Here is a 13,952-nt window from a genome sequence, read left to right on the forward strand (position 1 = left end):
AACCCTCTTGGGATTGATTCCTGATTTCTCTGAGTCTCCTGATTTCTTTTTCTGGCTTACTTCCTGGTTCCTTGACATATCTAGATATGTACTTCTCGGGCAGCCATTTTCAAGAGAAAAACTGTGACGTCCCTCCACTAGCCTGCTTCCCCAAACCTAAGAGTCTTAGGACAATACTGGCCTTACAAAGAGAAGCCATTCATCTGAGCAAGGGGCCAAAACAGCGGGGACCTCGGGGACCTCGCTGGCTAGAGCAAGCAGCGAGAGACAGATCCTTCTGTCTGGGAGCACCAGGGGGAGACCCATCTGAGGGAGCAGCATGCCAGCTGCCTCAGTAGCCATTGCCAGGCAGGAAAGCAAACACCAAAATCCTGTTGGCAGAGCCCAAGAGGTCCGCACCACTCGGCCAAAACAAACGGGCTGAGGCCGGCCCCCTGCTTGAACTAGCTAAGCCCAGGGTCAGGGCTTAGCTAGAGGACCTTCATCCCCATCCCTGGACGGAAAACTGATTATGATAAAGCAGATGCAAAGTAGGATTTCTACTGTCTGGTTTTCTCTCTCCCTCACAGTAGGCCTGTGAGGTCAGCAGCATTCCCACCTTAGAGATGAAGAAACAAACAGAGGCTCTGGGACATCAGGGACCCAGAGATTTGGTCTTGGGGCTGCTGACTCAGTGTTGCCTTTCCCCACCCCTCCCCCCTGAACCCCTCCAAGCCTTCACTCCTCCACTTATCTACCCCTGAACCCCTCCCCCTCTCAACCCCCACATTCCTATATCAAGTCTTAAGCAGCCAGGTCTCAAAGTCTCACCGGGCTAGCTGGCTTTGCACCTGCGTTCTCGCTCAGCAGAGGCTCCAGGGAGAGGGCTTTAGTTTCCAATGAGGAAACTACTCCCTGGCGGCCTTGCTGCTGCCCACCGCACACGCCCCCAAAGGGAGACAAGGTGAGAGGAGTATGTTTGCAATATTTCTCAGTTCGTTCCCTATTTCAACCGGTGGGGTTTTCTCCCCGACTCTCTCTCCTTTTTTTAATGCAAAAGATCTAAATCTAGACCTCCAGTTTTCAGATCAACACTTGGTCCTGTTTGGACGTAGCCTGAATAAGGCCCCTTAAGACCAGCAGCCCTTTAATGTCCCTGGGGCCCAATGTACCCAGGAAAACGCACACCCCGTTGCCGCCCAGCCAGGCCACATAAGCTATCCCATGAAGAGAGGAGGCACAGGGGCTCTGTTCATAGCTGGTGGGAGGCCGGAGCTTTTCTTTATTTGCTATCGTCTTTGGGAAGAAAACCCTGGGAGCGCATTGGTTTTCCAGACCACAATAGACACGCGTGTTGTGTGAGTGTCACTGGTGGACGGACTGGGCTTGGAGGGCGAAAACAAAACTCGGCCGCCATTAGATCAGCCTTTCCCTTCTGGGTCCTCAGGCCTCCGTCGATTTCCTGACCCTTTGAAACGACTGCCCAAAGGGCCCGTTTGAGAGGACAGAAAGACAGGGGAAGGAAAGGGGGAAGCCGGGAGGACTGCTGTCTCCCACCCAATTCCCCAATTCGTCTGTTCTTTGTCTCCGCGCTTTTCCTTTGCTTTGCTGTCTGCTTCTGGGGACCCAGCAGAGAAGGCGGCCGTTCTGTGCCTAGAAGGAGCCGCAGATCCCAAGGGGGGGGGGGTCCTGGTAGAAGCTCACCCTCCACGTCCCTGTCTCTGCAGCGGAGGCCTGGTGGTCCCGCAGACCAGAGAGCTTGGCCACCGAGGCGCCGCTTGGCCGGACGCGCGGCGAGCTGGGGACGGGGACAGGCGGGCGGCGACGAAATCACCCGGGCGCCGCCTGCGGTGAATCCCGAAGGGGGCTGCGGACTCCGGGAGAAGCCCCGTGTCGGAGGGCAGCGATCCCTTGGGTGCCGCTTGGACGCCGGGCTGGGCTGGGGCATCCCGGCTCCGGCGCCAGCAGCTGGGAGCTGGCAACGCAGCTGCAGACATTGGGAACCCGAGGGATGGAGGCGGGGCAGCCGGGCCTTCGCCCCAGCGAGGTCTCAGGGGTACCAAAGGCGACCCGGTGCCGATTCCCAAGCGCGCCCCTCTCGCGCCGAGCCGACTCTGGCCACCCTGCAGATCCCCGGGCCCATGAGCGCCTAGGACCACGCAACGCCAAACGGGACCACAGGGGTTCTGCTAGGGGTTGGCGCAGAGACTCGCCCCCTTTACAGTCACGACCTCTGGGCTCAGAACCCAGTGGGTGGCGGAGGCCCTCCTGAACCGAGCCGCCCGCGACGCCACCGCCACCGCCACGCAGGCCCCGCGGGCCTCGACTTCATCTCGGACCCCGGGGGTTCCCACGCGAGCTGCGAAGCTAGAGTCCTGTCTCGATTGTTGACTGGAGCTGCGCGGTCAGCCAGGGCGCCGGAGAAAGGCAGGGGCAGGGCGGTAGTCAGCCCCTGCGGGGTAGGACAGAGTGGGGAGCCGTGCAAGGTCTTCTGAGCCTCGTCGCGGGGTCAGCTTTGGAGTCCGACATTCAGCGGCCTCACATTCAGCTGAGAAGTGAATGGGGGCCGGAACCACACTTGGGAAGGCCACTGTGGAGTAACTTGGGATGAAGGGTATTGTGCTTTTCCAGTGGTGTCATGTCTCAGAGGGTGGAGGACCACCAAGGTCAAGGTCAAGACCACTCTGGCTTAGAACTGGCTGGCCTCCAGATAGCCAAAGGCACCAAGAAGGTGGGGCTCATGGGCAAATAGAGAAGCCTTGACGGTGCCTCCCTCAGGAAAATGGTGAAGAAAGTTGAAATCAGCCACCATGCCAAAGTACCTCGCTCCTTCTGCAGCAAAACCCAAATGAAGAGACGTGCTGTGGACATCTGGCGCGGTTGTCATTGCATGTAAACAGGCGCTGATGGGGCCTGGACCTACAGTACCCCTCTGCTGTCCCAGGAAAGCGCTCCACCAGATGAATGAAGGGGTTGACAGACCTGTAGAAGCTCCACTATCTGAAACCTCTCCAGCCTTTTATAAGTGGGTTAATTTTTTTAAAAGAAAAGAAAGGGTCGAGAACCTTCCCCCTCCAACATCCCCCCCCCACTCCAGCTCCAGAGACTGTGAGAAGAAGGGTGAAGTTGGAGACGACTCGCTATGGTCACTTGGCTTGGGACTTGGCTCAGGCAAAGGGCAAGTGGCTGGGACTTAATGCAGTTGAGGCCTTGGTCAAGTTTCAGAGGACCCTGAGGCGCTACAGTCGCCGCCATCGGGCTGTTTCGAGTTGAGGCTGGGCGGGGCATGGTTTGGGTCCCGCGGTGGCTCTCCCGCCCCGGTGTTGTCCCACAGCAGAGGCCGCTTGCGCCTGGCCTGAGGCTGGAGGCGTGGGGCATCTGGGCTCTGTCTGGCCCCTAGCTTTCTTGAGTCTGCATCCTTGGCCCAAGAGCAGCTTGGAAACAGGAGCTAAGAAAGGCTTCCGCCGCTCGGTGTTTAAAAACACGACAGCCAGACTATCTGGGTTCTTGTTAACGTTTGGTCACCCAGTCCCTCGGGAAGGAGGGAGGATTTATGCCCTCTTCCTCGGGAAAGGGGTCCGCCCCGAGCGTCTTTAACCCCCCAGGGATGTGGTGTTTCCCTCCCGACAAAGGTCCTTCAGGTGCAAGCCGGGGCGGGCGGGCACCTCCCCAAGTCCCCCCACCAGATCTCTCCCCAGGGCCCCGCTCCCGCCCCTTCCCGCCCCCTCTCCGAGCCTGGCCACACTTCCTTGGTCGCGTTTCGGAGGCCCCCGAGCTGCTGCTTCAGCTGACGCCCAGGGGACGCTCTTTCCAGCCTCTGCTTCCAGGTGGGGCTGTGTCCAGGTCCCCCCGCCCAGCCAATCCCCAACCCCCCAGGGACAGCCGGGCTTTCAGAGTCCCCTCTCCTCGGCCTCCACCCCCTCCCCTCGCCCTTCTTGTCCCACCAGTTTCCAAAGTGCGGAGGATGTTTACTCTCCGAAAAGAGGCAGGGATGGCGCGAGGTCAGGGGCGCTATTCACGGCCGGGAGGCGCCGAGCCCGCCCGCCGACCGGGAGGAAATCTGGACTAGGCAATCCCACCCCGCCCGGCCAATAAACGCCCCCAGGACTCCTGGCAGTTAGGCCCCCCGCCCCGGCCTCCAGCCCCCGCCCCCCCGCCGCCAGCCCCCGGACCCCAGGCTGCAGATGGAGGTCTCGAACTGCGGAGGGCACCCGCCACCACTCGCTTCCCCCTACCTGGGGCTCTGGCGCCTCACCTCTTGCTTAGGGAGGAGGCGGCGGTGATCAAGGAACTCCGAACTGCCCTCTTCTACCGTGCTGGGGTTGGAGTTTCTGGGGCTTGAGGAAGGGAACCACAGGATAAGAGGATGGTGGGGGGTAGCACTGTCCCCCTCTTTCCACCTTTGTTTTCCAATTAGCCCCTTTCTCACCTTAGCGCCCAAGAGGGTTAATAGTTCACGGGCCACCCGTCTTCCTTACCCATGGGGCTCTGAAAAGCCCAGCCGCTTTGTTCCTCTGAGTGGGAACTGCGGGACAGGCCAGCCCCGCTGGGGCCGCTCCAAGCCTGATCTCAGTACCTGTCCCACCAAGTCTGGCCGCCCCGCCTGAGCCGTTGCACTGATAAGCCCCCAGACAGCCAAACATCGTTAACTTCTTTGCTTTTCTAAGTTTGCAAGCCTGTCCTTTCCCCGACCCAAGCTGGGGGTGTGTCCGCATTTCCCCCGCAGAGCTGGGCTCAGTCACTTCACACTGGCCTTCTGCTACCCAGCCCCAATCCTCCCTTCCCCAGGGGGAAACCAGCTTTGTGGGACGGACACCCTATGGTCTCCCTCCACCACCTCAGCTCACTTTACCCAGTAGACACCAGCTCTGAGAAACTGGAGGGGGTGGGGTGGGACAGTAAACTCCCAGAGATAAGAGAACTTTAATGGCAGAAAAAGGTAAGTGAGTTCAGAAATTGAAGTTAGAAATGCCTCTGACCTCAATACTATGGGAAGGGGATTGAATTGGCTTCGTGGAATATCTAACTGGCATTTGGCCTTTCCTCTTTTCCTTTACTCTTGGAAACTAGTTCATAAACAAACAGCATCAGCCTGGCAGGCAACAGTCTCTACACTGATATGACCAGTGGTGGGAAACATCCAGCTTGTCTTCTCCCACCACCCAACATGGAGTTTGGACAAAGCCACTGTGAATCAGCCCCAGTGCCCCAGATCATCTGACCAGGGTAGAGGGTGCTGCCGTGACAACTCCGGTGGCTTCTTCCCACAGTGGCTTCCTTCAGGTGCCCCCCCACCCCCGCCTCTATCAGCAGCCCTGTCTGACTCACACCTGTCCCCAACTCCTTTCTTCATTCCTTCTCCCTCAAGAGGGGACATTCTGGAGCCCTCTGGAAGTTCCATTGGTCCTGAAAGGCAGCTGTGGTGAGGCAGTTGGAAAGGGCAATCCAAGGATAAACTCCTAAACTCACATGTGGGATAGTTTTTCAAATGTGGGATTTACTAATTCAGATAAATCATTTCTAATTTGAATAAATCAGATACATTGTGGATAAATACATTGAACTCAAGAAGTTCTATGTGGTTTGGTGAGAAATCAACTAAGAAAGCTCATCATTCTCCTGGGATGGTCTTTTAACAAAAAAGAAATTGTTGACAAGGCATCGCTTGAATATATCTTTTAAATAACATTTTTATTGTCAATTAGATAGTGGTTGACATGTCAAATCATCAACTTTGTATTCAACACTTTAGACCACCAACCAAACCCCCCCCCCAATAGTTTACCCTTCCCCACCTCCTTGCTTCCTCTTCTCCCACCGGTGGGCTTACCATCTTCCATTTCATCCAAGTTCACACCAGTCAACCCTGTAGTCCAGGCTTGGATATATCTTCTGTAAACTTTGGAATTAAATTAATCTAATATCCATTTCACTGCCAACAATTCGGAAGGGGTAAAAATAACAAAATCTTGGCAAAGTCTACTTGGTTTTTAGTCAAACACTGGCCATGAGACTTATAGCTCAGACTGAAATCCTCCACTGTTGAGAAGTTCTCTCGTTCCTGACACCTCAGCACTAAGTAAGTGCTCAGTGAATGTCAGCAGTCAAGCCATCTCTAGGATGAAGTAGACCCAGCTCCTGAGCATGCCAGAGTCCTTCAAAACCCCTAACTCTAGTTTTGCCTTGTTCCTCATCTGAGTTTTATATAGGATGCAAACCATTTGTATTAAAAATTATATTGAAAGTGCGGGCATTCGGTTTCAGGAATAAACCTTCAGCAAAGTGCTGGCTAAGGATGCCTTGCCCAGTGAGGGGGAAATCTGTTTCGGTTACAAAGAAAATCAGGTAAGAAAGCCCACCAGACCTCTCTTGGGATGGGGTCTTTAGACAAAAGAGAAATAGTTCTAAAAAGTCATTATTCGAATAAATCATTTTAAAACTTGAGTTTCCAAGAGTAACTGTTTTGTTGTTTGTTTTTAGTTTCAATTCAGTAGTTTGATTATATCAAGAAGAGTTGTATAATCATTGCCACAATCAAGTTTAGAACATTTTCTTTTTTCTTAGACTCCTTGTTATTAACTCCCCATTTTCCCACACTTGCCCCCTACCATACCCCCAAGAAATCAATAATTCAGTTACTGTCTCTATAAATTCACCCATTCTGGATTTCAAGTATTGAAAAACATACAAAAACAAACTGTCAAAATAATAATAGTTTATAAATTATCAAGGGTTCATGGGGGGGGGAGCAGGGAGGGAGGGGAAAAATGAGCTGATATCAAGGGCTCAAGTAGAAAGCAAATGTTTTGAGAATGATGAGGGAAACAAATGTACAAAAGTGCTTAACACAAGGGATGCATGTGTGGATTGTGATGAGTTGTACAAGCCCCCAATAAGATGAGTTTATTATTAAAAACCAAAAGCAAACTTAACAGTTAAAAAATAAAATAGAGGAAAACCTCAATGGAAAAGAAAGCAGAAAATAGTTAAAAACCAGAACAACTTTAAAATGGGTAAAAATGGAGATCAAATAATAAGGGGTTAAACTTTAAACTAATTACATCTGCCAACATTCACTTTCCAATGCACTCTGCAGGATAGCAAGACTATTCAGATCCCTGGTCTATGTTCAGAGAGGATTCACTGGAGGCTCGATCCAAGTGCATGTCCCCTTCCCTTTTTAAACCGGTACAACTCTTAAATGGGTCACAAAGGGGAAGGAATAAGATGGTATGAGACTAATTCTTTAAGGGATAAAGAGCCTCTGAGTACCTTCTAGGGATGAAAACAACAAAACCTTGGGAAACCCTAGTCTGGGCTTTTAGGCTATAGGAGGGGTGAGGGTGGGGGCTGGGCTGAGTGCTTGGATCACAGGACCACCAACTCTCTCTCACCAGGCACTTGTGCAAGATGCTAGAGAAGGCCCCTGCAGTGCAAATCCTCACTTACCCATCACAATAGCTGCCTCTGTCTGCCCATCCCCAGACTGGTAGCCACTCCTAGTACCCCCACACTGGGAGGTCGTAACTCAGCAGGAGAGAGTAGTGGGTTGCCTACTCCCAGTTCACTAGGGATTGCTGGGCTGAAGGGGATGAATCTCAAAGCCACCTACCAGCTGTCTGGAAGCAGGGGGCCCCTATCTTCGACCTCATCCAATTGTCTTCTAGATGTTATCAGGTTCTGGCAGTGAGATTGGGGATCGGGCCAGTGGGAGCTAGGAAGGGATGTTTGTTTGGGACTTGGCTGAGCCTCAGAGGAAAGACGCCGTGTTGGGCACTGAGACTGGGACCTGGCTTTCTCCCACAGCCAGGCCGCTTGTTTTCATCACGCAGCTGTGTGGCTTTTACAGTGGTGCCTCCTAAGCTTGAGGAGCTAGAGAAGATTAATAAATAAGAGTTAGAGAAGATGAGGAAATGATTAAGGGGTGGGGTGGGGGTGTCTCCGTTTTGCAATAAAAATGGAATGCCATAGTAGAAAATCCAAATGGGGAATATTGAATCCGAATTCCACATCCTCCCAATCAGCCCTCCACCCCTGGGAAAGGAGCATTCGAAGAGTCCAGTACCTACCACTGGAGTACATGTCTCGGGTCTAGAGCTACAGGTTTTAGACCTCTCACATATGGTCTTCATGACAAAGTAAACACAAAAGTCGCAAGTCCGCGTTTTAGTAGGACACAAAAACACGCAAGTGAGAAAAGACCCATCGACCAAAAGCAACCGAGAAATAGCAGGAAACCAACAGATGCCTTTCTGGCGGGGTGCAGTGTCGTGGTGGGGAGGCCGGGATTGCTTCTAAACCCTATGAAACCATGTTCAAGCTCGGAAAATGAAAAATGCACAAAGCATTTGACTCAGCCCATCTCTAAAAGAATATCACACACAGCAGCATCTGTAATAAGATAAATTGTTGGAATTGAAAACAAAAAGGAAGGAAGGAAATGAACGATCAAGACATCCCTTAAAAAAAAAAAGACATCCCTTAATAACCCGTTGCCTGTTTTAGTAAATGACCGTCCATAAAAAGCCAAAGCAACAACCAAAAGCCACCTGGAAGTCACTGTCGTCTAGTGGATTCGGACTCACAGAGACCCGGACAGTAAGATAATCTACATTGATGAAAAAGGAACAGGCTTCAGTACAGATAGCGCCACGATTAAGATGTGTTATGGTTTAAAATTAAACGCTGTCACGTGACGGAGGCACGGGGCTCTAGGATTGCAATGGGGCAGCTTCTCTAGGCCTTTCCCATTTGAGTCTCTTTCGTAACTTTTAAGTCCTTCCTTTTTAGATGCATCGCCCAGTTTTTTAAACATTTAAATCTGGACATTATTCGTTTACGAATGGTAATTTATGTATAGAATCCTCACAAACTTGTTTGGGACGATTTTGAAAATAGAAACCACCCCGCTCAGATTCGGGAGAGCGGAGCTGCGCCGCCAGTTCCCAAGGAAAGCACACTGCCACCTCCTTCCTTCCAAACTCCTTCGGTGCCTTCAGGGCCTGTACCTATCACTTATGGGGTGTCAACAAGTTTGATGGAAATTTTATTAACTTTTCATTTCACTTTTCCCATAGCTTTTTGAAGCATACAGCTAGATAGACATATATGCCCAGAGATATAAAGATATATGTTTATCAAGCAAATTTGTAACTTATCTAAATGCAGATTGATGTAGTCTACTAAGTTCAGATTTGCTGAGATAATTAGAAAAGTGGACAATTTATTTGGTAATTAACTTTTTTTTAAAAGCCCACAAGTGTTTTTCTTTTTTCTGGAGATGAGGTTTGCAGAGCTTAACTGCTTTCGAATTGTTCTCTCTCCTTGAGTTAAGCTCTGTAAACCTCATCTCAGAAACAACAACTTGGTTACAGAGAAAGAGAAGGAGAGAGAGAGAGAGAGAGAGAGAGAGAGAGAGAGAGAGAGAGAGAGAGAGAGAGAGAGAGAGAGAGAGAGAAGAGGGGGACAGAAATGAATGGTCATCACAGTAGCCAAGATTTCTTCCTGAAGCGGGAAGAGGAGAAATTATTTGCATAAGACAGTTCAAAAGTTAAGAGGAATTCGAATCGCTCAATTTCAAAAAGTTGAAGCTTATTTTCTGTTGCAGCTGCGGCGAAAGGACAGAGAGCTCGCTGACCAGGGACTGGGGCTGTTGATCCTCGTGGTCCGTGTCTCCGGAGGAAACGAAATAAAAAGGATAGACCGAGACCGTGAGCACCAGACGCCAGGAAGCCGATCTGAGCGAAAATTCCTCCCTCTGCGTCCCCAGACCCCAGACCCCACATCCGGAGCACAGAAACCGAGCTCCGACTTCTCCCAGCCCACCGGCAGCTGCGGCCACGCTCCTCACAATTTCGCTGGCTTGGGCTGACTCCCCACTTGTTAAAAGAAAGCAAGCCGCCCCATTGGGCCACTTCTGGTGAGGAATTCCATGGGCCTGGGGTCCCCAAGCTCAGTGTGCTCACCCCAATCGTGGCGAACAGACGAGAGTGGGAAGCTGCCGCAGGGAGCGACCGACTGACTCCCCACTGGTTGGGGAGACTCTCCAACGCCCACCCTCTTCCTCACAGGAGAAATAGGGATCCAGCCCCCCATCCCCCCTTGCCCTACCGTTAGACCTAAATCTCTTTCCTGCCTGGCCTCTCGTGTGAGCTCCTCTTCTGAGTACCCCTTGGCAAAAGTTTGGGACCACACAGAGCGATCAAGAGAATTGCCAGAAGGATTGGGTGCGAGGCTGAGGGGACCCTGTCGGAGGAGGTGTTTTGGGTGTCACTGGGAGTCTTAGCAACCCTGGAGAAGGAACTGTGAGCCTGCGGGGGGCGGGGCGGGCCGGGGCTGGGGGGTGGGACTGACAAGTAAGGGAACAACCCAAGTTGTCCTCCTTGTTAGATGCCATCAAGTCCCTTCCCACCCATAGGGACCCGTCTCAAAACAGGAAAACCACTGCCGGTCCGTCCTGCGCCGCCGTCCTCGCAGCCCATTGCTGCGGTCGCTGTGTCAATCCATGTTTTTGAGGACCTCTGAAGCCAAGAAGGATTGAGGAATTTCCAAGGGTGTCTCACCCACCGGGAGCCCCCTAAAGGGAGCCCTCCAGGAGATGAGCTGTGATTTGAAAGCCAGCGCACACCCCACCCCCTTCCTGGTCCCTTCCCCCAGCCAAAGGCTCTTGGCGGTCAGGAACAATTGCGCTGTGGTGTGGCCCTGCTCAAAGATCGGCCTCTCCAAAAGCCTGGGAAAGTATAAGCTGACAAGATCTACCCACAGATGGCAGTTTCCTGGCCTGCACTGTCCCCCCCCCCACACACTCCACCTTCACTGAGGGTTCTGCCACCCCTTGTGAGCCCCTCACTCCTCATCCCAAGGAACTGCTACATGGCTAAAACAAACCGCAGGGTCGCCCATGCAGGAATCTTGGAGGAGTTATGGACTTGACTGATTGGGGGGTTGGGGGGCCCTTGGGATCTGAGTATTTACACAAATGCTTTGATCATGCCAAGCCAGAGGAGATGACTAAAAATAACATTAACTGTGAAAACAAAAAACCTTCAAATTGTGGATTAGACTCAATCACCTGGGAGTTTCACTAGGGAGATAAGATTAGAGCTGACCCCTCTAGTTTGTTTTGTTTATAAACAACAAACTCAAACATTTGCCTTCTGATATCCAATCAGTACAGGACGGAGATTTCTCCTCTTCCCCTGGGGACAGTCAGCTCTGGGCCTCTGGGGACTCCATGCCGCAGATTCAGGCAGAGGGAGCTGGGCTAAGTCACTCCCGGGTTAGCCCAGGGAATGGGAAAACTGGCTAACTTGGACTGCTCAGAGGGCAGAAAAGCTGAACATGGGCTCCAACGGATTTCTCCAGGAATTGGTGGACCTAACTAGGTTTTAAAATTTTTCTTTTTAATTTTCTGAGACTGGTTTAGTGGTGCTCAATGGGGCAATCTGCATTTGTGTCAGTAGGGGTTGTGGTTGATTCCAGCTGGCCTGCTGGCTTGTTGCCTCCAGTCCAGCCCACCACAAGGGACAGCTGCGCTGCGTACTAGGCTGTCCCTTTCGGCTTTAAAAAGGACTGAAATTCTCTAATTTCTTTAACTCCAATCTCCAGCCTTCTTCTCCCATTTGTGGGTCTGTCTGTCTGTCACTGACTGCCATCAGTTTCTCTTGGAATTAGAGTTCCCTGATGTCTGGTGAAGGAATTACTATACACTCAGGTATAAGTCGACCTGAATATCAGCCAAGGCACCTAAATTTTACCACCAAAACTGCATTAAAAATGTGCTGAAAAACTTGGCTTCTACAGGAGTGTATACCGGCAACCCAATCCCTTCTAATTGGCTCACTGACTGATTGTTTTGCTGGAGAGTCTGCTTGAGGTTGAACCTGTTCTCTGTTCCTGGCGGGCTGTTTAGGAGCCCTGTAGTGTTGAAGCTGACTCCAAACTGCTTTTATTTATTACAGGTCCACACACTTTGAAACTTCAAAAGTTTTTTCTTTGCCATTGAACCTGAAAATTCAAGTAGGCTAGAGAGAAAAAGAGGAATCCATTGTTTCACTTTACCATCTCCTCTGGGAACAAGTGGAAACAAACAAACAAAAAAAAAGCATTTCTTTTTAAGCTGACACTTCATTTGAGACATACTCTTTACACCACCACCACCACCACCACCACCCCCCACCCCGCAACTTTGGAAGGTACCAGGGAATCTCAGCGATGAGCCAGAACAGAATTCTAGGGTCAGGAAAGAATTGAAGGAGGTTTGGAATCCAGGTTCCCTACTATTAAAAAGGAAATTAAAAAAAATTTTAAGTGGCTCCTAGGTGAAGGAATGAAATTAGGAGACACACTAGTAGAAAGAAAACTAGGAAGGGGAGTGCCAGAGGAGCCCCCCTCAGCTCAGGACCAGCTCTGCACAGGGACAAAGACCCTTCTGTCTCCTGCCTTCCCTCTGCTCTCCTCCTGCGCTTACTTCCCCCAGAGACTGGGCAGACCCAGCTGCTCAGAGTGGGCGTGGCCCACACCTTCCTTCTCTGGCTGAATCTTGGTAGGTAAGGGGGTGGGCTCAAAGTCTGTCTGGGATCACCAACCCCCTCCATATCTAGAAAGAGAGCCTGGCAAAAGGTGATGCTGCTCAGAATGGCCAGAAGACCACCTGCCGCATCTTCAGATTCTCCTTAAAGAAACAGCGTCTGCTCCTCATATCCCCAAATCCCAAGACTCCAACTCAAACACTCAACTGCCATAGAGTCAATATGACTCATAGCAACTCAAGAAAACTTAGAAAGTTGTAGACTATTTGATGGTGTGGAACCGTAAAGCCCAGGTAGTATACTGATCCCGGAACTTGAGCAAGATGCCCTGCAAGGTAGCTGAGTTTATGATAAAACATGCAATCCTTGTAGCCTCTCCCAACACTCAAGCTAAAGAAAGAGACGAGCCATCAAAAGGGGTAACCGCTTTATTTTCTGCAAAAGAGTAAAGAACACCCATAGAATATTTCAAAACATGAAACTTAAGTGTCCCTTGGGTTCATGTAAAGGATTGCCTGGAAAGAGTTCAAGCTCAAACTGAAGAATTTACAAACAAAGGCTAGAGAAGAACTGTACCCCCCCAAAGAAAAAGTGAGCAATCAAGTGTCATTATAAAACAGAATATGGAAAGAGCTCCCGTGATGAACTGGAATGATTCAGATTGAGAACCAATGAAGAAATTTATCAACTCCAAAGCACCTGTAGGAAAATATGCACAGAAACACAGGATATCCAAGAGGAGAACACATCGATGGAGATGGAAGGTGTGCATCAAGTCAGTTCAGACCCATAGCGACTATATAGGATAGAGTAGAACTGCCCTCTGAAGGCGTAACTCTTTTCAGGAGTAGAAAGCCTCTTTGTTCTCCCAAGGAGTGACTGGTGGTTTCAAACTGCTGACCTTGTGGTCCGGAGAAACTTCAGCACTTATTTACATATTTTTGGTTCCTCATTCCTTCTGAGCAGAAGCTCGTATTGTAGATGTGGAGTGTAGAGTAGGGGCCTTTTAAAGATTAAATGGAAAGGAGGGTGAATCCCAGACAAGAGCATCTCCTCATCGCAGGCTAGAGGACTCCAGACAGGAGATAAACATAGATCCAGGATGGGGATGATGCAAACAGAATTTCAGAAGCTTCAGCAGTAGGAGGAGTTCTGGCTACCTAGTCAGCAGGAAAAAAGTAGTATAAGTTTCTACTCTGTACTGAGATGGCTCCATACCACCTCTGTGGAGATGACAAAACAAGTGACAGACAAAAATGTGTGTGCATAAAATGAGACTTTTCTGGACACCTCCATCAAATTGACACCTAAGAGCACAAAACCTCTAACTGGTGCATGGGGTCTACTTAAGGTGAAGAGATTTTGAGAGGATAAATGTATGGGGCTTTTTTGGGTAAGGTCTTCTGGAAGGATCACAAACAGCCTGTGTACTCAGGACAGATT

The 13,952-nt window shown here is 50.7% G+C and overlaps 1 protein-coding gene across 1 annotated transcript in view; it reads left to right on the top strand.

Moving 5' to 3' along the window:
• The window catches only part of TTLL6 (tubulin tyrosine ligase like 6), a 94,212-nt gene that overhangs the window by 73,600 nt on the left and 6,660 nt on the right, over window positions 1-13,952 (top strand). The window contains 2 exon segments of the mRNA XM_075559640.1: window positions 1,707-1,829; window positions 3,927-3,980. Coding sequence (XP_075415755.1) covers window positions 1,707-1,829; window positions 3,927-3,980 — 177 coding nt within the window.

Source organism: Tenrec ecaudatus, chromosome 10, assembly GCF_050624435.1.
Source record: "Tenrec ecaudatus isolate mTenEca1 chromosome 10, mTenEca1.hap1, whole genome shotgun sequence".
In the NCBI taxonomy this organism is placed as follows: domain Eukaryota; kingdom Metazoa; phylum Chordata; class Mammalia; order Afrosoricida; family Tenrecidae; genus Tenrec; species Tenrec ecaudatus.